Raw genomic sequence first — 25,980 nt, forward strand, 5'->3', positions numbered from 1 at the left:
GAGGTGCTTAAGTGGTTAGCGTTGTTAAGTTTATGCCTAAGGTAAGGTCAACCATTTTTGACATGACTTGCAAATTCAACATAAATTTAATACAAAATTAACGGGTCAAGGTTAATTAAATAGATTGAATTATAATTGACCTATATAATCTTATATCAACATCTTGACATGACTCAAACCTAAAATACAACATTTAGGGCTAACAATTTTTAATACGACCTGCAAATCCATCACGAACCTAATATAAAATTAACAGATTAAGGTTGAAGGGTCTGATCTGTTTAATTAAATTGGTCTAGTTAAAATTAATCTATATAATCTTATATCTATGTCTTAAACCCGAGCTAAATTCAACATGCAAATATGAATTGCCCCCATTGGACAAAACAAGTACAGCTCTCTCTCTCTCCTAATTTTGATTCCCTGTTTTGAATTCAAGATAACAAAAACCATTATGCCAACTCTAAAACCCAATGAAAACGAGTCGAAGCCTTTATTTTGGGTTGGGTTGGATACCTCTCTACTTGGCAGTTGGATTGACATTCTAACACAGACATCACAGGATACAATTGGGAATATGAGTGTAAAGATATCTTCTCAGCATTACATGCATTTTGGCATGAGGAAAATATTCCTTATCCCGTATGGAGAAAAGAAAGCCAAATCCAAGAGTTCTCTGACAAGGTAAATCCAATATTTGATGACTTTTGTAATCCAATACTTTTCAATATTCACCTCCGATGTATCACCCAATTCTTTCAGTTTTACTATTCTTTATAGAGATGAAAGTCCAGAATTCCAAAACATTTCTAATATTCTGATTCCCTTTTGCATTCAGAGCAAAAATGACATCCAAAATTTTAACCATACATGGGTATATTAGATTGCTTGCAGAAAGAGGACTAAAAGAAATAAAAAGAAACAGATGGACACAAAGTCCCTCTTTGTTCATACTCAATCTCTGTATAGTATGAATCTCGCAACATCAGGGAGTCCAGCTTCTCTGTAACATTCAGAAATCCGCTCAACGGAGTCATCCCAAGTCCCTTCAACAGAGGACAAATCCAACAAAAAGGCAGCTTCGTCCAATGCAACCTGCACATTTGAATTAAAGAGGTCGATCAACAGATGAGGATAAACATCGCTTCCATTATGATTTTCGTTTGAGATGAATTTTCATATTGAAGTTCATGACATGGTTACTGAGATAACAAATAGTGAGCTATAATTATAGTACCTGAGCAGGTGCCTTTCCTTTCTTAAGATCTTCTTGCTTTCCCTCTTCTGTCACCTTCTCCTTGATGTACTCAATCTGCTCATCCTCCCATTCTGCTATTTCAGCAACCTCCTGGATAGAAACTGATCAGACCCATATAATACCAGAAAAGGAGAGGAAAAAGAAGGAAGATAATAAGAGAGAGCTTACAAAGGCAATGCATGATATTTCATGTAAAGGGTCCCATACCTGGTATTTACAGCCCAAAGTCCACCATGGTGATTTTAAAGCTCCCCGGGCAGCATCTTTAGATTCAAGCTTGCGACCAACCCTTTGAAATACCCCACCAAAAAATTCCTTTAAGGATGAGGATGAAAGCTAAGCATGTTGGTAAAAAAATAAGAACAATCACAAGTAGAAGGTAATTAGAGATTTCTAGGAACCTCAGCAAAACCTCTGCATTGAACACGAATGGCCGAGCAAATCCTGGAAAATGCTCCTTCTTGGTATAAAACTCTCCGGTCACCAAAGCTGAAACCTTTCACGAAGCACATATTATACATTTTACGTTCACTAACCAAATACTGGTTGTTAAAAACGATATCACCAAACCAGTTGTCTTACATGGTCCCCTTCCTCAAAATGGCGCATCACCTTACGCTCTAAGATATCTGGAAATAAACCAACCTGAAAATGAACCATTTCTTATAAAAAAATTGTTATCTAGATTTGAGATCTGGAAATAAATTAACTTTACAAAAAGTATATGTACCATATTCATCACAACAGTCAATTACAAATTTAGAGATCCCTTTTGTACCTTTTTTAAGAGGTAGACATCTAGATTTGAGATCTGAGACTTGGCATAGTCACCCTTTCTGTAAAGTTTCTCCCCAGCATCAGCTGAAGCATGAAATAGCTCGTCATTGCTTTCTGGGGAGTTGTCGGCATCTTCTTCAACCAAGAGTCTGTGAATAAATTGGTCCACCTGTATGCAGAAGAGAGGCAAAACCAAAATGCATTTACAGTGAATTCTAGCCATGCTTCAACACACAACACTATTCATGCTTCACTAACATTCTTGGCTAAAAGCCACACTCCATGCTTTCTGACTTCTACCACTGGCATCTCCATGCTGTGGGTATTGAAGAAGATTAATCAAGCTAAATAAAAGTAACCATAAAAAAAGCCAGTGAAAAGTATACAAATTAATATACCCAGGTGGAGCTGTAGGCCATCTCAGTAGTGCAGTTACAGCACCTGTTAACAAGGCAATCATATAACAGCTTCAACTCAAATATTTCTCAGGAATATCCAGTGCCAAACATATGCAATGCCTTAGTTATACCTGAGCTTTTTTTTGTCAGTGGAATGGCAAGGGGTATTAACCCCTGCTTGGCTCCAGGAGACAAAATAGATTCACCTATAACAGAGAAATAAATATGAGAGATAATGTTAGGATTCTAATAGTAATGAGAAAACTAACAAGAAGCATTTACTATATATACAAGTATAGAACTCATGGGGTAAATGTTGGTCCACAAATGGAACTTCTGCACTGTGGAAAAGAATATATCTATGTCCACCCCCAATTTATTGGCTCCCTGGATGCTAGGACTATTGAAAGCTGAGGTTCATGACTAGAATATGAAGGAAATACCAGTAACCAGAACTAGACAGTGAAAACTCCAAGACAACAAAAGCCTCTTGTTGCATGGTTGTTAAGACAAGCAAAAGCAGCAACAAGCAACGGCCAAGCACAATAATATCAATGACTACATATAATATCAATTAGGCTTATACGGTTGGGTGATTGGACGCATCTTTCCTGGCTTATTTGGTTTAGGAATAAATGACTGATACATCGGGAAGAAATGAAACGCACATCCATTTTCTTGCTGGTCCTCAATGTTTAGGCTTCCCAAAGGAGTGGTTAAGCAAGTATTACTCCATGGAATGCAACAGAGAGAAGGAAAACAAAATGGAATCAGACGAAATTTCAGAACCTATCTTGGTAGAAGTAACTCTTTCTTGTAAAGAACCCATTTGGTACTAAGAGTGAGTTGTTGTAAGGCAGATACTTTGGATCCTGCTTGGACGAAATGGAAGCTAAATATCAGGCATTGCTTTCTAAAATCAGCAATCCAATCCTTAGAATATTTCCTTCTGTTGAGCTTGCTGATCACAGACTACAAAAATGAAGGACCTATACGGCACATTCAATCATAAGCATAATTTCTCATTGAGAGACAATGTACTTACAAGATCCTTAATTAAGTACTTTATTTTGACACACGAAACACATTGGTAAACATAAATTCTGAGACTGCATTTTATTTTTACAAGTATAAATTCTACGACACATTAATAATGTTGGGAAAATAAACACCTGGGGAGTCTTCAATTCCATCACAGACGAGACTCCCAACACATAATACGTCACATTCAATGAGATATACATTACCATTGAAGGAAACAACTGACATAAAACAAGATATCCAAGAAACCAAAATGTTAGCAACTTCTGGGAAATCTAGGAACCAAAAAATTGATCGTATTCAATGGACAAACATCAAACATGCATAATCTATCGTTTCAATAAAATTTGCTCAACTACCCAAAAAAGAAAAAAAAGATTTAAGAGGTTGAGCAATTGACGACCCACCCACCTCTAGTCTTGAGCATTCTCATCAACTGACCCAAATGCTCAGGGGGCTGAGCCGACGCCACATCCTTTATGAAAGTCATATGGTCTGCATTTCAACAATGCCAACTATCAAAGCAAGCACTTCGAAAAAACCAAGAGAGTTTTGATAGTGTTACCCGGAGTTGCAGAGTAAGCGCAGCAGCGAAGACGCGCTCTGCCATTCCCGAGAAGCAGAGTGGGCAGAGCGGCGCCAGGTGGACCACCGTACACCACTCCGCCGCCAACCTTCATGCTTTCAGCCACCGATTTCTTATGGTGCTTAGTGCCTTCAGCAGTCGTCCTTCATTATCTTCTATTTAATTTTTTTTTTTGGTCTCGATGGGCCTAAGATATTTAACCCAAGTGCATAGATTGGGCTAGTTAGCCCTTTTTTTCTTTTTTTTTTTTGTTTAACCGGAATTTGTAAATGAGTACGTAGAAGTAAAGATTTATTGGACGTGTTTGGCTTTGTTATTTGAAAATGGATCATTTCCATTTCATTTGAAATGGATCATTCATCTAGTGCATTTATGAGGGTAATATTGTCTTTTTCTTTTAAAGAACAAATTTTTAGGACAATTTATCCTCCTAAATGCACTAAATGAATACTCCCCATTTCAAATGAAATGGAGAGGATCATTTTCCTTGTTATTTAGACACTAACAATGTGTGCCCTTATGTTGCATTAATAGACAATCTCTACATATGCCTGATTAATATTAGTCACCTTGGATTCTCATTGATGCCCTGGTGGGGCTAGGTCAGACTATGACTCAGTCGGACTTAAGGGAGCGCTTGCGATTCCCACTGTTTAGGCGCCTCCTATGCGGCTTCCAACAGATAAGTGCTACTATGGTCATGCCAAGATAGAATAACCACAATAATATTAACCTTTATTTTACACTAAAATACTAAATAGATATTTTTCATTACAAATGTTCCGGCAAAATAGGGATCCGATTTTCCATAACCAAAACTTCAATTCTTTGTTTGCGTATTCAAGCATCCAATTCCTTTGCATCATTGTGTCCCATTGCGTATTCAAGCCGAAAGGTCCAGAGTGACAGAAGGTGATTCTTAATAATTAACAATTTTAATTTGATTAAACATGTTAAATCTCTCCATCAGTATTCATTAATTTTGTGTTAACTTCATGGATTTTCATTATTGACCCTAACTTCAAGCCCTCATTGGTAGCAGAAAGCAGCTTCTTACTGTCCTACTCTTTCAACTGTCCAACCACTTTTTGTTTTTTTTTTTGTTTTTTTTTTTTGTTGACATGTCCGCGGGGGAAGGGGATTCGAACTAGTGATCTCCGCTTTATTAGGCGTGGTCCCAGCCGATTGAGGTATCTCTTGAAGACCCAACCACTTTTTGTTAGTATTATATATATATGTTCAATGGATCTGAACTTCATCTTCTAGCTCTGCAAGTCTCAAAATCCCATGGTTTTAAGGTATTTTTCTCTACAGATAACTTTCCTTCTGCAAAACCCATCTGGCATTGGTGTTGTGGATTGTTCAAGCTTCACTGGGTCTAAAGCAGAATGAAGCTTTAATTTAATGCGTTATTTATTTTTAAATTCAGCAATCCAAAGCCATTAAGCGTTTAGCATTAATTGTTTCGGTCGGTATTTCCTCAAATATATATATATATATATATATATATATATATATATATATGAGGGTGAAAAAATGGCCAGATGGCAAAAAGGGTGACTATGGCCACCCTGAAATTTTTTAAAATTTTTTTATAAAAAAAAATAAAAATAAATTATGAGTAATATGAGAATTTTGAAATAAAATTGGTCGAATTGCAAAAATTTAGAAGTTTGGAAGGTACATTGCAAAAATTGAAACATTAAAGGTTGAATTAAAAATCGTCCCAAACTTTAAGGGGGTAAAGTGTACTTTTCAAAAAAAAAAAAAAAAAAAAATTGCAAGTCCTTTCGGAATGATTTCATAGTTGGAACATTTTTTCAAATAGCTAATTTGTCAAACTTATGTCACCTACGACTACAGGGATCTTATATTACAAAATCGATCCTATGAGGATTAACTTAATTAAATCAAAGTCTAAAAATATTACTTAACTCATTCAATAAAATAATTGGTTAATTTTATGATTTTTTTTTTTTTTAAAAAAAAAAAAAAACTGAAAAAAATATTAAAATTTGGTTATTAGAAATACTAAGGCTTAGAGTTCACCATAATCTCATCATAAATCCATGTTTTTAGTGCATTCTCATGGACATCCAAATTTTGTATTTTTGCATATTTTTTACAAATCTATGTTCTTCGTTAGACACAAAGATTGATGTTTTCTTAGATTGAATCCATAAATATTCTTTCATTGTTTCGGCATAGAAAAACCACTCACTCTATTTCATTGAAATACCTGTTGATGATCAAACACAGGCATTTATTGGGATATTCAAATCAGTAAAAAACCAATCTATGTTCAAGATCAATACAAATCAAGTTGATAACTTTAATGGCTACTCCATCGATTTATAATTGAGTAAAAATCATAACTTTAACAGCTACTCCATGGCCACTTTTGCCCAACATTTTTTTACGTGATACAGAGCTCTGATCATTTCACATTCACCGAAAGAGATTTAATTATATATATTGTCTCAGCAAGGTTTGTAAATGAGACTAGAGTTTCTTTCCAAAATATTCTCTTTTAACTTCTTTTTATAAAAAAAAAATAAAAATCACGGCTCTTTTTCTTTTCGTCTTACGAGGCATTTGCCTCTTTTCACTTTTCTTATCTTGCACGTGGATTCTCATATATTCGAATTGGACGACTCCAAAGTCCTCATCAATTTAGTGCGCAGCAGGATTATTCCGGATACGTCGTGTTGTTAGGAAAACGACAACGTGACAGCCCCAAGAAAATTCTGATAATAGTGCAGCTTTGCAGGCCACAGTAGTCTTGAATGGTTTAATTTGCTCCATCGTCTTGTAGAAAGCAAATTAAGATGGCAAACATTCGCTTCTTATCCACCACCACCGTCCGGCCGACAGCGAGTCATCCCAGCGAGTCAACCCGGAGGGTTGAGCTGACTCCATGGGATCTTCAACTCCTCACACTCGATCAAATCCAAAAGGGTCTCCTCTTCCTCAAACCTACACCCTCCCAAGAAAATAAACTAAAAGGCAGTGTTATTGATCAACTAAAGACCTCTCTGTCCCGCACGTTGGATATTTTCTATCCTCTCGCCGGCCGCCTAGTCATGGTTGAAAACGATGATGACAAGACCACCTCTTTCTTTGTCGACTGCAATAACCTTGGAGGAGCAGAATTTGTTCATGCGGTGGCAGATGGCGTCACCGTGGCCGATATCCTTGAGCCCCTCTACGTTCCCGATATTGTCAACTCCTTCTTTCTGATGAACAGGGTATTGAACTGCGAAGGTGTTTCCAAGCCATTGCTGGCGGTGCAAGTGACTGAGCTCGTTGATGGCATCTTCATCGGTTGCACTTTAAACCACAGCGTTGCGGACGGCACCACCTTCTGGCGTTTCTTCAATACTTGGTCTGGGATCTCTACGGGTTCTTCTGATCCCACCTCACAATCTCCTCCGATCTTCGGGTCGGGTTTTCTTGATGGTATTATGAATCTCCCCATTCGAATTCCTTTCCAATTCCAGCGCAATGAGAGTTCCAACACTAGTCCACCCCTAAAACAGAGAGTTTTTCATTTTTCGAAGGAGAAAATCCAACAACTTAAAGCAAAAGCAAATGCTGAAATGAGCACTAACAAGATCTCGTCCCTTCAAGCGGTTCTGGCTCATCTTTGGCGATCTGTGGTTCGCAGCCGGCGTCTCAACGCTGATGAAGAGATTTGTTACGGCGTACTCGTGGGAATGAGGCAAAGATTACAACCACCATTGCCGGAGGAGTATCTAGGAAACGCGATTCTATTCGGGAACGTAACGGCCACTGCAGGGGATCTTCTTGAACACGGACTAGGCTGGGCGGCTTCGCAGATAAACGAGATGATTGCTTCTCAAAAAGTAGAAGAAATAAAAAAGTATGTGGCGGATTGGATAAAAACCCCTAAGTTTCTAACAACCAGTGACCTGCTAATTAGTAAGAAATTGGTCACAGGAAGCTCGCCGAGGTTCAATGTGTACGGCAATGACTTCGGTTGGGGAAGACCCCTTGCGGTGCGGAGTGGTGTTGGGAACAAATATGACGGGAAGTTAACCGTGTTTCCCGGGCCAGAAGAAGGAAGTATTGATTTTGAAGCTTGCCTCTCGCCTGAGACGTTGCTGGCTATGGCGGACGATGCAGAGTTCAACGAGGCATTAGTCTCGTAAGTCATGTGACGGAGTTATCCCAGTCGGATTAATTTACTTTTCTGAGTTTCCTCAAATGTTTGATCTAAAGTTCTCTGCATTTATGCTTTTGTTTTCTGCATGCAAATTTCACTTTCAGAATGATTTCATAGTTGGAACACTTGTTCAACGAGCTATTTTGTCAAACTTATGTATTCTTCTCCTTGTTTGTGAAGAGAGAAAAAATAACGCACGAGTATTTCATTTATAGTCGATACAGATTATGATCCTCTGTTTCAATGTTAAGGTAATCCTTAGGTAAAAATTCGTGAGTTATTTTCTTGGGTTGGAAGTTGTAGATCCACTTCAACCCAACAAAAATATTAGTCAATTAGTCCATTAGGCTATTTGGCTTTTAGTTCTTGGCATTCACATCTCAATCAACAAAATCACTTTCTAATTAGTTTGGCCGACTCTGCAGAAAAAAAAAAAAAAAAAAAAAAAAATCATAAAAAAGTTCCTTTACATGATCATCTGGCTCTCCAATTTGGAGAGGCCTACTGTAATCAACAACTTTCCTGGCTACTGTTTCAATGAGAACTGCTGTGATGCTTGTGACAACATATTCTAAGACGTTTATTTTGACTTCTTAAAAAAAATCACCTTCTTAGGGCGATCATGCTGTCCCACTTCAAAAATGTTAATATTTTATTATTCAACATTTTTAAAATAAATAAAAACTAAAATAATATAATTTTTTTTAGTTTTTTGATATGGCCCTTCGGGGTGGCCGAAGCCACCCTCAGGCCAAGTGGTGGCCTGCTTCGGCCACCCCAAACCACCAGTCTTGGGAAAGAAAAAAATAAATAAATAATGGGTTTTGTGGGTTTAGCCCTTGGGAGTGGTTCGGCCACACCCAAGGGCCATGGGGGTGGCCAAAATCACCCACAAAAGCCGGTTAAGGGAAGCCGAAGCCACCTCTATGGCCATTTGGGAGTGGTTCAGCCACCCCTAAGGGCCAAACCCACCAAACCCGTTATTTGTTTTTGTTTTTTGGCTATTGGGGGTGGCTGATCCACCCCCAAGGGCCATCATACTGCCATTGCTTGGGCCACCCTCAGGCCAAGCGATGGCCCTTGGGGGTGGTCCGGCCACCTCTAAGGGCCATATCAAAAAACCCAAAATAATATTATTACATTATTTTAGTTTTTATTTATTTTTAAAATGTTAAATAATAAAATACTAATATTTTTGAAGTAGGACACGTGGCAGTATGATGGCGCTAGGATTTTTACTAGGGCCATCTTGGCCATTAACGGGAAAGAATCCGGATCCAAAATGGGACGCTTCAAATACCCTTGGCCATGTGTGCTTGTACAAAGGCAACCCCACTGCAAGTCTAAGTTCACTACTCAGGCACACCGAAAAATATGGTACAAGCCCATGAGGTAAGAGGGATTTAGAGGTCTACAAGCGGTTATAGTCAGTGATTATTGGCTTTAGTTGCTAACTGCAATTGCTTAAGATAGTATTGAATTTTAATAACTACACTTGTTCAATTTAGGCAATTAGCGGTTATTTTATAACCGGTGGTTAGTAGCTCTTAAAACCAATAACCGCTTCTTTATATTTGAGCTTTTTAATGGTGTTTTGAGCCTTTTGTGTCTCATTTTTTAACTTATTTTAAATAATTTTTAAAAAAATAATAACGATGTGCATAATATATATATATATATATATATATATATATATATATATATATGAAAACACTTGATTTAACGTTACTCCTAAGATTAGATGTTGTGCATAATATATATACAACATACACTAGGGTGGGGCCTTATTTCATTTGGTCTAGACTATTTTTCCTTTGGCGAAGTAATCAACTAGAAAGAGGTAAAATGTTATAGCATACAAGTATAAGAAGATGAAGAAAACTTGAAATAAAATTGTTAGTTTAGTTTTTGGCTCATTTGGTGATATGTTTGTTTTCAATTGAAATGAGGGTAGCATGAAGACTAGTATGTCTGGACACCCAGAATGCAGGTCCGGACAGCATTTCTAGAGACTTTTGTTCGAAGACGTGTCCGGATAGCCATAAGCCGTGTCCGGACAAGATTTCCAGATAACTCATTTTTGAAAACATGTCCGAACAGCTAGAAGCCATGTTCGGACATAAATTCCAAAGAGTTTATTTTATAAGACCTGTTTGGATACATTGAGAACATGTCTAGACTTGAATTCTAGAGAGTTCAATTTACTTGGCATGTCCCGACACTGGGATGTCATGTTCAGACATTGAGGGTTTACACATACGTAACCCTAGCTATGTCCGGACACGTGCTTACCCTTATCCGGACACAACCGCTTTAATTGTTGTGTGAATTTCTATTTATACCATTTGGTATGCACATTGTGATGTATGTATTTAGAGAGTGAATACTGTGAGCTAAGAGAGAGTGATAGATATATCAAACTGGAGTGACTTATATCTCTTAGAGTAAAGCTGGGGAATCTCATTCTCTGTTTTATGATCAACACATGAAGCCAATCGGAGTTCTAGTGAAGGAAATCACATAGAATAAACACCCCAGAGGTTTTAAAAGAACTATTGCAGTAGCAGACAAGTGGGTCGCTTGTTTAGTACACTAGATTGCCATGTGCAAAGGTTTTGTAAGTTTGACATTGTGTAAATTCTTATTTTTTATAGTGAAGTGATTTCCTAAATTTAGTTGCCCCGAATAGGTTTTACTCTCTAAATGGTTTCCTCTTCATAACCAAATATATGTGTTCTTTATGATTCACTGCTTGTATGTGTTTGGTTGATGATTTTGTGTTAGGTCAGATCATAATCCACATATTATTTTGTGAAACACCTATTATATCCTAATAGGTGTAGATTGGAGTCTATATAGTTTTTCAAAGAAAACATATAAGATATGACATTTGGCTCTTATTATAGTAGATTAAAAGAAATTTCTTACAACTCAGTCTAATAAAATGATAAGTGGCTTTCCAATATGTGAGAAATATATTTTTTAATATAACTAACAGAATCCTTCACCCGGTTAACTTCTCCTTTCAAAGTGTCTAATTTTTTTTTTTTTTTCAACACAAAGAGAGTCCAAGAATCCCAAGAGTCTATCTCCCTCACTAAACTTCTCATAGAGACCAGAATTCACAGCATATGGGGTAGATTTTGCGGAAATTTTGTCATTTGTAGCTTGTCTTGTTTCTTGTTTCGCTCACTGCATAAATGGAAACGATGGGTTTCAGTACACCCAATTTTTGGATGAGAGAATTAATAGGAGACAAAAGCATGGTAGGTAGGAGATTGAAGCCATATGAAGAAATTTTCTCTGGCGAATCCCCCTCCCCCCTCTTGTGCGGACATGTCAAAAAAAAAGAAAAAAAAAAAAAAAAAAAATCTTCTCTGGGAAGAAATTTTCATACGTTATTGCACGAGGGACAGAGATTTAAGAAAATTCTTTTGATTTATTATATAAAAATTACATGTGTTTTTTACACGTGAAAATTATATATATATACACGTGTAAATTATATATATATTAAATAATATGTGAGAATTTATTAATTTCATTTAATAATTTAAACAAATGCTAAAATTTATATTATTGAAGTAAGTGAATTTGACATATTAAAAATTAAAATTAATTACTTTAATAATACACAAATTTTTAAATTTATTTAAACCATTAGATATGAAATGAAATATTCATATTTTAGAATATAAGATAATAAGAATCTCGTATTTTAAGAAATGTGAGAGAATTTTTATCCAAAATTTTTCTAATTCAGAAAATTTATGTCTTTTTATAATCAAGAAAAATCAAGTTTAAAAACTTTTACATTTTTTTTTTTTATCATTTTTAAGTTGCAGATTTAAAAAGGTTTTTAATAGTAAACATATTCGAAAGGAATGCGAATGGGGAAGAGCGCCAAATCAATGCCATTATTATTAGCAGTAGTCTACCACGTGAATGCTTTGCTGGAGATTGGCTGTGTTTGCCCCCAGCCAGGGCTCCGGTACTGTGGTTGGAACGGCACTGTTCCGCTACAGTACCAACTGATTATTGATTTTGTAAATTAAAAAAATCATTCCAACTTTTAAAAACAACTCTTTTTTTATTCAGTTTTCAACAGATAATTTCAAATATATATATATATATATATATTAAAGAAAATAAAAAATATTATTAAAAATAAAATAAAATCGGAGAACCATCGGAGTGGCTCCTTGGCCAACATGGGGTGGCCGAACCACCCCATTTTTGGCCAAGGGGGTGGCTCCAGCCACTCCCTTGGCCAAAAATGGGGTGGTTCGGCCACCCCTGTGGCCAAGGTGGTGGTCCGGCCAACCCCTTAGCCGAAAAAAAAAAAAAAAAAAAGGGGACTGGGTGCATTTGGGGGTGGTTTCGGCCACTCCATACGGCCGGTGTGCGAATTTCTATTTATACCATTTGGTATGTACATTGTGATATATGTACTTAGAGAGTGAATACTGTGAACTAAGAGAGAGTGATAGATATATCAAACTGGAGTAACTTATATCTCTTCGAGTAAAGGTGGGGAATCTCATCCTCTTTTTTATGATCAACACATGAAGCCAATCGGAGTTCCAGTGAAGGAGATCACATAGAATAAACACTCATGAGGTTCTGAAAGAACTACTGCGGTAGCAGACAGGTGAGTCGCTTGTTTAGTACACTGGATTGTCATGTGCAAAGGTTTTGTAAATTTGACATTGTGTAAATTCTAATTTTTTATAGTGAAGTGATTTTCTGGATTTAGCTGCCTCGAATAGGTTTTACTCTCTAAATGATTCCCTCTTCATAACCAAATATATGTGTTCTTTATGATTCACTGCTTGTATGTATTTGGTTGATGGTTCTGTGTTAGGTTAGATCAAAATCCACATATTATTTTGTGAAACACCTATTCTATCCTAATAGGTGTAGATTGGAGTCTATATAGTTTTTCAAAGAAAACATATGAGATATGATATTTGGCTCTTATTATAGTAGATTAAAATAAATTTCTTACAACTCAGTCTAATAAAATAATATGTGTCATTTCAATTTGTGAGAAATTTATTTTTTAGGAAAAAATATAATTTAGCCTCCTAAACTATCAGCAATTTTTGTTTTAGCCTTCTAATATTCAAAAAGTGATGAAGTAGTCCCAAAACTACCAACCAGTTGTAATTTGGCCACTTCGTTAGTCACTATCGTCAAATAGGATGAAAAATTCAATACTATGCCGTTTTGGTAAGGTTAAGTTACTAAAATACCATTTTGAAGAAAAAAATCAAATTAAAAAGAAGCCCACAAAACCACCCGTATTGGTATTGATTGAAATAGAAATTCCTTATACTTAGGCCCCGTTTGGTTCGCGGATTAGACCTTTGGATTGGACTAGCTAACACTAGGTATAGCTAGTTCTTTGTTTAGTAACACTCTATTCCTGGGAATAATCTATTCCCATGGAATTACTAATCCTATACACACAGGATTAGCTAAGCCGCTCAAAAACGAGTGGCTTAGCTAATCCTTTCCTGTGGGATTAAAATTATCGTGTAAATTGCCCACAAAAACCCTATCCTTCTAGCACCCACGTTTCTCAAGGAGACTCTACAAAACGATCTCCATCTCTCAAAGAGCAACGATCTCTCTTCTCTGCGCAAGGTATCTCTCTCCCCCTCTCTTCTCTTCGATTTTTCTTCTTTGTTTCTTGGTTATTTCATTGTCTCTCTGTTTCTTGAATTTTTTTTTTTTTCTCTGTAGCGTTTCTCAATTTTTTTTTTTCTTATGTTTTTTTATTTCTTTTGATTCTCTGTATCGTTTCTCTTTGATTCTGTTTAGGGTTTTTTTTTTTTTTTTTTTTTTAAATTCTGTTTCTGCATCTCTCTTTCTCTATACTTTCTCAGTTTGATTTTTAATTCAGTTATATATATATATATATATAACCTGTGTTCAAGCGTACAACCTGTGTTCAAGCGTGTGTATATATATATATATATATATATATACCCAAAACGTTTCTGAGTTTTTTTTTTTTTATTTCTTTTGATTCTCTGTATCGTTTCTCTTTGATTCTGTTTAGGGTTTTTTTTTTTTTTTTTTTTTTTTTTTTTTAATTCTGTTTCTCCATCTCTCTTTCTCTATACTTTCTCAGTTTGATTTTTAATTAAGTTATATATATATATATATATATATATATAACCTGTGTTCAAGCGTACAACCTGTGTTCAAGCGTATATATATATATATATATATATATATATATATACACACGCTTGAACACAGGTTGTTCAAGCTCTAATATACACACGCTTGAACACAGGTTGTTCAAGCGTACAACCTGTGTTCAAGCGTGTATATATATATACACACACGCTTGAACACAGGTTATTCATACTTGTTCAAGCGTGTATATATATATAAAATTATATATACATGACATAACTAAAAAAAAAAAAATTATGGTAAAATTGTTTATCTTTCAATAAAAAGAAAAGAATGAAAGTACTTAAGAATATAAATTGTATTTATATTATAAGGGTATTTTAGGAAATAAGATCATAATACGATTCTATTCATCAACATATTGCATTGTACCAAACGAAAGAATGAGATTAGGTAGTCTATTCCAGCGTTACAACCAAACAAAGGAATAGGACTAGTTAATCCATTCCCAGTGATAGCTAATCCCAGTGGTAGCTAATCCTTTTCCAATGGACTAGACAATCCGCGAACCAAACGAGGCCTTAAGGTCAGGGATTCAAACAAAAAAGAACCCCGGCTTCCTCACTTCGTCTTCTTCGTCAGGAACCCTTCGAGTTCTTGATCTGACGACTGACATCTTCGTCTTCTTCCCCTCTTGAAGATGCCTGATAAGGAGAAAGTTGGTGGGTTGATCAAGTCTAAGAAACCAAATAGGAATATTTGATCAGGAGCTCCATCTAAGAGGAGTCGGCGTGAGACCCATATGAACTTTGTAATCATCATCCTCTCTGTGTTTCTTGTTGCTTTGTGTACGATTGTCTCCATCTGCGCAATTGTTTGGTTGCTGGGCCACAGGGAAGAGTTGGATTACTTACCTTATTTTAGAAAAAGCTGACTTCTCAGGGGACGCAGATGGAGACTATAACTATTATGGTTGGAAATTGGAGACTGTGTTCACATTCCTCATGTCAGTTATTGTTTTCCAGATCATGATACCCAATTCACTATACATTTTCCATGGAGCTTGTCCGGGTTGGTCAGACTTACTTCATGATCCGAGATTCCCAAATGTATGATGAGGCATCAAATTCAAGATTTCAGTGCAGAGCGTTGAATATAAATGAAGATTTAGGACAAATAAAGTATGTATTCTCTGATAAACTGGTACACTTACAGAGAACAAGATGGAATTTCAATGTGCAAGCATACGGGGAGTAGATTATAGTGGTTGGAATTCACAAATTGACCAAGACGAATACTCTGTTGATGTTGAAAATTCAATACTCTGTCGTCTTGTGGTTTTCTTTTTAATTTGATTTTTTTTTAAAGGGTATTTTAGTAACTTAATCCTGTCAAAACGATGTAGTATTAAATTTCTCTTTTTATTTGACGGTAATGACTAATGGAATGACTAAATTGCAACTTGTTGATAGTTTGAAGGGCTACATTATTACTTTTTAAACATTAGAAAACTAAAACGAAAATAACTGATAATTTGAGGGACTAATTTTTTTTTTTTTTTTTTCAACACAAAGAGAGTCCAAGAATCCCAAGAGTCTATCTCTCTCACTAAACTTCTCGTAAAGACCAGAATTCACAGCATGTGAGTAGATTTTGCGGAAATTTTGTCATTGTGTAGCTTGTCTTGTTTCTTGTTTCGCTCACTGCATAAATGGAAACGATGGGTTTCAGTACACCCAATTTTTGGATGAGAGAATTAATTGGAGACAAAAGCATGGTAGGTAGGAGATTGAAGCCAAATGAAGAAATTTTCATATGTTATTGCTGATTGAAGGAAATTCTTTAATTTATTATATAAAAATTACATATGTTTTTTTAAGAATTACATGTTTTTTAAATAATATGTGAGAAGTCATTAATTTCTCATATGAGGGTTTAAACAAATAGATAAATTTGTATTATCGAAACAAATAAATTTGACATATTAAAAATTAAAATTAATTATTTTAATAATACACAAACTTTTAAATTTGTTTAGACTGTTAAAATGAGGAGAAAGGGGTGGTGTTCCAGCCACCCCTTGGCCAAAAATGAGGTGGCCGGACCACCCCATTTTTGGCCAAGGGGGTGGCTAGAGCCACCCCTGGCCGATCTGGGGGTGGTTGAACCACCCCCATGGCCAAGGGGGTGGTCCGGCCACCCCCTTGGCCAAAAAAAAAAAATGCGAATTGGGTGCATTTGGGGTGGCCGGACCACCCCCAAGGGGCTGGGGGTGGTTTCGGCCACCCCATACGGCCGGTATGGGGTGGCCGAAACCACCCCAGCCCCTTGGGGGTGGTCCGGCCACCCCAAATGCACCAAGTCCGCATTTTTTTTTTTTTTTTTTTTTGGCCAAGGGGGTGGCCGGACCACCCCCTTGGCCATGGGGGTGGTTCAACCACCCCCAGATCGGCCAGGGGGTGGCTCCAGCCACCCCCTTGGCCAAAAATGGGGTTGTCCGGCCACCCCATTTTGGCCAAGGGGTGGCTGGAACACCACCCCTTTCTCCTCATTTTTTCTTTTTTTTTTTTTTAAATATTTTGCTTTATTGAAGAAAAAAAAAGAGTAAAAAGTCAATTTTTACTGCTGGCACTGTAGCTAGAACAGTACCGTTCCAGCTACGGCCTCTTCGCAAACATAGCCAAAGATATTGCAAGTCTGCGATCGGTGACGTGGATGGCCCCACACAAGTCACATCGGAGGGACCACCCAACATCCACAAGTCTTAAAGACAGCTCATTTTATTTACAGCCACAAACTTGAATGGTTTAATTTGCTCGTCTTGTAGAAAGCAAATTAAGATGACAAACATTCGCTTCTTATCCACCACCACCGTCCGGCCGACGGCGAGCCATCCCAGCGAGTCAACCCGGAGGATTGAGCTTACTCCATGGGATCTTCAACTCCTTGCAGTTGATCAAATCCAAAAGGGCCTCCTCTTCTACAAACCTACACCCTCCCAAGAAAAAAAACTAAAAGGCAGTGTCAGTGTCATCGATCACCTGAAGTCCTCTCTATCCCGCACGTTGGATATTTTTTTTCCTCTTGCCGGCCGCCTAGTCAAGGTTGAAAATGATGATGATAAGACCACCTCTTTCTTTGTCGACTGCAATAACCATGGAGGAGCAGAGTTTGTTCATGCAGTGGCAGATGGCGTCACCGTGGCCGATATCCTTGAGCCCCTCTACGTTCCCGATATTGTCAACTCCTTCTTTTTGATGAACAAGGTGTTGAACTGCGAAGGTGTTTCCAAGCCATTGCTGGCGGTTCAAGTGACTGAGCTCGTTGATGGCATCTTCATCGGTTGCACTTTAAACCACAGCGTTGTGGACGGCACAACCTTCTGGCGTTTCTTTAATACTTGGTCTCGGATCTCTACGGGTTCTGCTAATTCCACCTCACAATCTCCTCCGATCATCGGATTGGGTTTTCTTGATGGTATTATAGATCTCCCCATTCACATTCCTTTCCAATTCCAGCGCAATGAAATTCATGAGGACGAGAGTTCCAACACTTGTCCACCTCTAAAACAAAGAGTTTTTCATTTTTCAAAGGAGAAAATCCAACAACTTAAAGCAAAAGCAAATGCTGAAATGAGCACTAACAAGATCTCGTCCCTTCAAGCGGTTCTTGCTCATCTTTGGCGATCTGTGGTTCGCAGCCGACGTCTCAATGCTGATGAAGAGGTTTTTTACTGCTTACTTGTGGGATTGAGGCAAAGATTACAACCGCCTTTGCCGGAGGAGTATCTCGGAAACGCGATTCTAGTGGTGAACGTAAAGGCCACTGCAGGGGATCTTCTTGAACAAGGACTAGGCTGGGCGGCTTCGCAGATAAACAAGACGATTGCTTCTCAAAAAGCAGAAGAAATAAAAAAATATGTGGAGGATTGGATAAAAACCCCTAAGTTTCTAACACCCACTTCGCTGCCAAGTAATAGATTGGTCACAGGAAGCTCGCCGCGGTTCAATGTGTACGGTAATGACTTCGGTTGGGGAAGACCCCTCGCAGTGCGGAGTGGTGTTGGGAACAAGTCTGACGGGAAGTTAACGGTGTTTCCCGGGCCAGAAGAAGGAAGTATGGACTTTGAAGCTTGCCTCTCGCCTGAGACGTTGCTGGCTATGACGGACGATGCAGAGTTCAACGAGGCATTAGTCTCATAAGTCATGTGACAGAGTTATCCCACTCGGATTAATTTACTTTCCTGAGTTTCCTCAAATGTTTGATCTAAAGTTCTCTGCATTTATGCTTTTGTTTTCTGCATGCAAGTTTCACTTTCAGAATGATTTCATAGTTGGAACATTTGTTCAACCAGCTATTTTGTCAAACTTATGTATTCTTCTCCTTGTTTGTGAAGAGAAAAAAAATAAAGATAGATAAAATAATGCACAGAGTATTTCACTTGTAGTCTATACAGGTCAGGGGCAGAACTAGACAATTAAAAGCGGGGGTTAAAATGTTGGGGGGACAAAGGTCCGCCCCTGATACAGATTATCCTCTGTTTTAATGTTAAAGGTAATCCTTTGATAAAAATATCAGTCCATTAGGCTATTTGGCTTTTGGTTGTCGGTATTCACATCTCAATCAACAAAATCACTTTCTAATTAGTTTGGTTAACTCTGCTTTAAAAAAAAAAAAAAAGTCATAAAAAAGTTCCTTTACATGATCATCTGGCTCTCCAATTTGGAGAGGCCTTCTGCAAAATGCTACAATAATCAACGACTTTCTTGGCTACGTACTGTTTCAATGAGAACTGTTGTTGATGCTTGTGACAACATTTTTGCTCTCCATCATCATATTCTATTTAAGATGTTTTCTTTTACTTCTTAATGAAATAGCACCTTTTTAGACGCAGGCTTTGATATGGGAGGATCCAAATACTCCTGGCCATGTGTGCTTGTGCAGAGGCAACCCCACTGCAGGTCTAAGTTCATTACTCAGGCACACCCGACCGGAAAATATGGTACAAGCCCACGAGGTAAGAGGGATTTAGAGGTGTACAAGCTGGTTATAGTTAGTGATTATTGGCTTTAGCTGCTAACCACAATCGCCTAAGGCAGTATTGAACTTTAATAACTACAAGTCTACAAAGCTTTACTTAGGCAATTAGTAGATATTTTATAACTGGTTGTTGGCAATTCTTAAAACCAATAAGCGCTTCTTTATATTTGAGCTTTTTAATGGTGTTTTGGGCTTTTTTTTGTGCCTCTATTTTTTTTAGCTTATTTTAAATAATTTTAATTTTTTAAAAATAATAAGGTTGTATATATATATTATGCACAATCTTTTAGGAAACAGTACTAGCCACATATGCACTATCACTTTAAAATGACTAATCAATTTAGAATTTTCTTAAAATTTATTATAAAGTCTAATTTCACATAGTAATTAGGCAATGTGAGACTTAACACGTATGACTATCTTTATAAATCACCCACTCTATGTGGATTTCTTTTTATCTTTTCAATATGAGACCGAGGTATTACAAGAACGTTCTTGCAAACAGAGGAAGAGAGAGACGAATCTATAATGGCTGCTTCTTGTGCCTTTCCTGATATATTTTGCTGGGTTCAGAACCTTCCAGTGACACCAATAACTGAATGGAGAAAAACTCCATGTTTCTCTGCATATAATTTTCAAGTTCATCCCAAAATCTCTCCATAGCCAAGAATAGCCAAACCCCAACACTCTGTTTTTCTATCATTGCAGATTTCAATTTCCCTATCACTCTGTGGACCTAAAAAACCATTCAAACCAAGAATGTTTATCCTTTCTTATTTATTTATTTACATGTTCGCATAAAAAGAGGAAAAAATGTAGGAAAATTTAAACTAATCACTTCCGTTTTATGAGATCGGTCTCATTTGAATTCAAATATTACCAAGGATTTCGGCGCTAATTTGAATTCACGTGAATCTTGCTAAGACAATATCTAATGGTTGTATAGTTCAAATAATATCCATTCCTCCGTAACAGAATGTATAAACAACCTTATTTTGTAAATGATTATTTATAGTAATGGAAACCCAAACACATGGTTAATTAAGAATATTTGGTATAGAAAAATGAAAAGAGAAAAAATAATTGTTTTATATATATATATATAATATTAAGTCATTTTTGGCCAATGACAAACACAGCCCATTGTCTGGTCTGCGTACATCTACGACACCTCTCATTATTTACAGCTTGTCTTGTGGAAAGCAAATTAAGATGACAAACATTCGCTTCATATCCTCGGCCACCGTCCAGCCGACAGCGAGCCTCAGCGAGTCAACCGGGAGAGTTGAGCTGACTCCATGGGATCTTCAACTCATCGCAATTAATCACATCCAAAAAGGCCTCCTCTTCCTCAAACCTTCCCCCTCCCAAGAAAATAAACTAAAAGGCAGTGACAGCGTCATCGATCACTTAAAAACCTCTCTATCCCGGACGTTGGATATTTTCTATCCTCTCGCCGGCCGGCTAGTCATGGTTGAAAACGATGATGATAAGACCACCTCTTTCTCTGTCGACTGCAATAACCTGCATGGAGGAGCAGAGTTTGTTCATGCGGTAGCAGATGACGTCACCGTGGCCGATATCCTTGAGCCCCTCTACGTTCCCGATATTGTCAACTCCTTCTTTTTGATGAACACGGTGTTGAACTGCGAAGGTGTTTCCAAGCCATTGCTGGCGGTGCAAGTGACTGAGCTCGTTGATGGCATCTTCATCGGTTGCACTTTAAACCACAGCGTTGCGGACGGCACTACCTTCTGGCGTTTCTTCAATACTTGGTCTGGGATCTCTACAGGTTCTTCTGATCCCACCTCACAATCTCCTCTGATCTTCGGGTCGGGTTTTCTTGATGGTATTATGAATCTCCCCATTCGTATTCCTTTCCAATTCCAGCGCAATGAGAGATCCAACACTTCCCCACCCCTAAAACAGAGAGTTTTTCATTTTTCAAAGGAGAAAATCCAACAACTTAAAGCAAAAGCAAATGATGAAATGAGCACTAACAAGATCTCGTCCCTTCAAGCGGTTCTTGCTCATCTTTGGCGATCTGTGGTTCACAGCCGGCGTCTCAATGCTGATGAAGAGGTTTGTTACTGCGTACTTGTGGGAATGAGGCAAAGATTACAACCACCATTGCCGGAGGAGTATCTAGGAAACGCGGTTCTATTGGTCAACGTAACGGCCACTGCAGGGGATCTTCTTGAACACGGACTAGGCTGGGTGGCTTCGCAGATAAACAAGACGATTGCTTCTCAAAAAGCGGAAGAAATAAAAAAATATGTGGAGGATTGGATAAAAACCCCTAAGTTTATAACACCCACTTTCCTGCCAAGTAACAGATTGGTCACAGGAAGCTCGCCGCGGTTCAATGTGTACGGTAATGACTTCGGTTGGGGAAGACCCCTCGCGGTGCGGAGTGGTGCTGGGAACAAGTTTCACGGGAATTTAACGGTGTTTCCCGGGCTAGAAGAAGGAAGTATGGATTTTGAAGCTTGCCTGTCGCCTGAGACGTTGCTGGCTATGGCGGACGATGCAGAGTTCAACGAGGCATTAGTGTCATAAGTCATGTGGCGGAGTTTCCTCAAATGTTTGATTGAAAGTTCTCTGCATTTTGTATATAATGAAGTCCATAAACAAAAGTCATATCTTTTTTCTATTTTTTCCCCTTCTTTGCTCATAACCAAAAGTTATCAAAGGAGGTGTACATGTCCCTCTTTATTTTCATAGGTAAATCATCTCTGGTATTCTCACCGACTACTCTAAAGCAGCTTTCATTTTTTATATATAGAAAAAATCTTTAAAAAATCACATAAACTCATTTACAACAGCTTTTTTGTATTTTCCCTATACATTAAAATTGCATATTGGAGTCCCTAAGAAGTAGCTCAATCGGCTGTGAACCACGCCTTATGAAGCGAAAGTCACTAGTTCGAATTTCCCATCCCCTTTCCCTTGTGTGGACATGTTATAAAAAAAAAAAAAAATTTGCGTATTAGGTTTAACTATAGCAATCTACATGATTTATTATAATCATAAAAGGACATTCTCTCCCCTCTCACACTTCCAAATACAAAATAAATGAATATAAAAATAAAAAGTAAAATGAATAATATTTTAATATTATAGAGAAATATAAAATGGAAGTTATTATGGAGTGTGTTTAAATATGAGAAAAAAGTAATTTTGTTCCCTAAATTTTTTTTTTTTAAAAAAAAAAAATTTAGAAAAAGGCTGATGTGAATGCTCTTAGAGCCAATTCACATCAGATTTGAGGATATGCGATCCAAACTTGCAACAAAGATTAACTAAAATAAACGGGGTTTAATAGTAAGTATAAAATATCAAATATTAAGGGAGTAAAATGATATAACTAAAAAGCAAAAGTTTAGGAGCGATGAAAAAAATAAGTAAAAAATAATTATAAAAAGAAAGTGGATAATTAATGCTTTAGTTTAGAATCTTTTAAGATTGTAAACATGCTATGTCACTTTTTTCTAGACCCTTATAGCATGTCCAATGGTCTTCTCTCATTTAATTTGTTTTGAGGCATTTCACCTTTCTTTTTTTAGACAAATTTAATATAAAAGACCCTTTTTAGTGTTCTTTTATAAATTATGAGGACTTAGGCGAAGGTCTAATTTACCTTACCTTTCAGCCAGCCTTGAGACTAAAATATAGTGATTTTACCAAGTTTTCTATAAGCATTTCGTTAAGCATGTCCTCTTTATACATAGAGATATTCAACAATTGTATTGTCAAATTGATAGTTCGCGTGCCTTTATGATGCCTACCTACTATAGCAAGTCTCGATTAGCTGGCTCTCATTCTTGGACAAGTGAGTCATATAAATAATATTTCACATTTGCTGCTCACATTACTAGCAATTTCAACAACAAATTATTAAGAATCCGAATCTTCTCTTTATAGGATCCACTCCTAGACAATGGAAATGTAATTTATGGCAAAATGATTAGCAAGCATAATATGAATAATAGTGTTTAACTATAAATAATGTCTTTTTTTTTTTTTTTTTTTGTATTTACTAAAATGCAGAAATTACAACTTAAGGACTAAGACATTCATTACCTTATGTATGAAATAACGGATAATAACCATATTTACTAACAACAATAATCATACGAATGTAGATAGTAATCACTTGATACGAATGCAAATACCTAAAAAGTAATAATTAGGTTATGCAAATACGAATGTTGATATTACTAGTAACCGTATCCTTATTGGCGCTTTCACATCTATCATTGATAGGTGATGGACAGATTTTCTGACTAAAGTTCCTAATTTTAAATGGAATAAGTTTTCCTATAATTATTTCCTCATATTATCGTTAACTCTTTTTAAAAACACAACTCTTTTTCTTTTTGTCTTACGAATTAGCAGGCATTTGCCTTTTTTATTTTCTTACGAAATGTGTTTGATGTAAATTTTTTACATAAATTCATTTGTAAATTTATCTTTTATTAGAAAATGAACAAAAGATGGACAAACCAAGAATGTTTCTCCTTTCTTATTATTTTTCATTTTACATGTTCGCATAAGCATAAGAAGAGGAGAACGTGTAGAAAAATTTGAACCAATAACCTCTACTTCTTGAGATCGGTCTCATTTGAATTCAAATATTACCAAAGATCTCGGCACTCATTTGAATTCACATGAATCTTGCTTAGAAAATATCTGATGGTTGTATAGTTCAAATATTATTCATTCCTCTTTAAGAACGTATTTTGTGGAACAACCTTATTTTGTAAATGATTATTTATTGTAATGGAAACTCAACACCCGTGGAAAGTGTGAGGAATTTACAACCCAACTCAAATACTTAGTTACATGGATGGTCCCTCACAAGAGGAACCACCCAACAACCACACGTTTTGAATGGTCTTCATGGGCATTTTGGTAAAGACATTTAGCATTTTTACTTAATAGAAAATAATTAGTGTAAAAAAATTTATATATATTCGGTATAAAAAAGTGATAAAAATTTGTTTTGTAGTATTTTTTTTATTTGAATATTAATAAAAAATAATTAATGTGATATAAAAAATAAAATATTGAAAACAAATTATTTAAGACAGTCAATTATTTACAGCTTGTCTTGTGGAAAGTAAATTAAGATGACAAACATTCGCTTCATATCCACGAGCACCGTCTGGCCGACAGCAAGCCCCAGCGACTCAACCGGGAGGATTGAGCTGACTACATTGGATCTTCAACTCATTGCAATTAATCACATCCAAAAGGGCCTCCTCTTACTCAAACTTACCCCCTCGCAAGAAAATAAACTAAAAGGCAGTGTCATCGATCACCTAAAGACCTCTCTGTCCCGCACGTTGGATATTTTCTATCCTCTCGCCGGCCGCCTAGTCATGGTTGAAAACGATGATGATCATAAGACCACCTCTTTCTTTGTCGACTGCAATAATCTTGGAGGAGCAGAGTTTGTTCATGCGGTGGCAAATGGCGTCACCGTGGCCGATATCCTTGAGCCCCTCTACATTCCCGATATTGTCAACTCCTTCTTTCTGATGAACAGGGTATTGAACTGCGAAGGTGTTTCCAAGCCATTGCTAGCAGTGCAAGTGACTGAGCTCGTTGATGGCATCTTCATTGGTTGCACTTAAAACCACAGCGTTGCGGACGGCACCACTTTATGGCGTTTCTTCAATACTTGGTCTGGGATCTCTACGGGTTCTTCTGATCCCACTTCACAATCTCCTCCGATCATCGGATTGAGCTTTCTTGATGCTATTATAAATCTCCCCATTCGCATTCCTTTCCAATTCCAGTGCAATGAGAGTTCCAATACTTGTCCACCCCTAAAACAAAGAGTTTTTCATTTTTCAAAGGAGAAAATCCAACAACTTTTTTTTTTTTTTTTTGAAAGGAAAATCCAACAACTTAAAGCCAAAGCAAATTCTGAAATGAGCACTAACAAGATCTCGTCCCTTTAAGCGGTTTTTGCTCATCTTTGGCGATCTGTGGTTCGCAGCCGGCCTTTCAATGCTGATGAAGAGGTTTGTTACTGCGTATTCGTGGGAATGAGGCAAAGATTACAACCACCATTGCCGGAGGAGTATCTAGGAAACGCTATTCTATTGGTGAACGTAACGGCCACTGCAGGGGATCTTCTTGAACACGGACTAGGCTGGGCGGCTTCGCAGATAAACAAGACGATTGCTTCTCAAAAACAGAAGAAATCAAAAAGTATTTGGAGGATTGGATAAAAACCCCTAAGTTTATAACAGCCAGTTTCCTGCCAAGTAATAGATTGGTCACAGGAAGCTCGCCGCGGTTCGATGTGTACGGTAATGACTTCGGTTGGGGAAGACCCCTTACGGTGCGGAGTGGTGTTGGGAACAAGTTTGACGGGAAGTTAACGGTGTTTCTTGGGCCAGAAGAAGGAAGTATGGATTTTGAAGTTGCTGGCTATGGCAGACGATGCAGAGTTCAACGAGTCATTAGTCTCATAAGTCATGTGACGACGGAGTTATCCCACTTGGATTAATTTACTTTCCTCATGAATTTC

General features: G+C 37.2%; 2 protein-coding genes and 3 pseudogenes across 2 annotated transcripts; 4 read left to right on the top strand and 1 right to left on the bottom strand.

The window, feature by feature from the left end:
* Positions 1-743: 743 nt before the first annotated feature.
* Positions 744-4,195, bottom strand: LOC132186389 (protein IN CHLOROPLAST ATPASE BIOGENESIS, chloroplastic). Its single transcript, XM_059600342.2, has 11 exons — positions 4,040-4,195; positions 3,886-3,969; positions 2,565-2,639; positions 2,434-2,476; positions 2,294-2,351; positions 2,037-2,204; positions 1,841-1,903; positions 1,660-1,754; positions 1,466-1,547; positions 1,238-1,348; positions 744-1,095 (listed from the first exon to the last, which is right to left on the bottom strand). Exons 1-11 carry the CDS (start codon positions 4,152-4,154, stop codon positions 955-957), a joined length of 1,035 nt encoding a protein of 344 aa, XP_059456325.2. The 5' UTR covers positions 4,155-4,195; the 3' UTR covers positions 744-954.
* A 2,591-nt stretch (positions 4,196-6,786) lies between these two features.
* LOC132187491 (putative acetyltransferase At3g50280 pseudogene) lies at positions 6,787-8,477 on the top strand (annotated as a pseudogene).
* Positions 8,478-17,195: 8,718 nt separating this feature from the next.
* Positions 17,196-18,875, top strand: LOC132187181 (putative acetyltransferase At3g50280). Its single transcript, XM_059601400.2, has one exon. The coding sequence runs from the start codon at positions 17,237-17,239 to the stop codon at positions 18,596-18,598; it is 1,362 nt and encodes a 453-aa protein (XP_059457383.2). The 5' UTR covers positions 17,196-17,236; the 3' UTR covers positions 18,599-18,875.
* A 1,773-nt stretch (positions 18,876-20,648) lies between these two features.
* Positions 20,649-21,995, top strand: LOC132188692 (putative acetyltransferase At3g50280 pseudogene; annotated as a pseudogene).
* A 2,573-nt stretch (positions 21,996-24,568) lies between these two features.
* Positions 24,569-25,924, top strand: LOC132186537 (putative acetyltransferase At3g50280 pseudogene; annotated as a pseudogene).
* Positions 25,925-25,980: the final 56 nt, after the last annotated feature.

This window comes from Corylus avellana, chromosome 6 (assembly GCF_965113065.1).
Source record: "Corylus avellana chromosome 6, dhCorAvel1.hap1.2, whole genome shotgun sequence".
NCBI classification, from domain to species: Eukaryota; Viridiplantae; Streptophyta; class Magnoliopsida; order Fagales; family Betulaceae; genus Corylus; species Corylus avellana.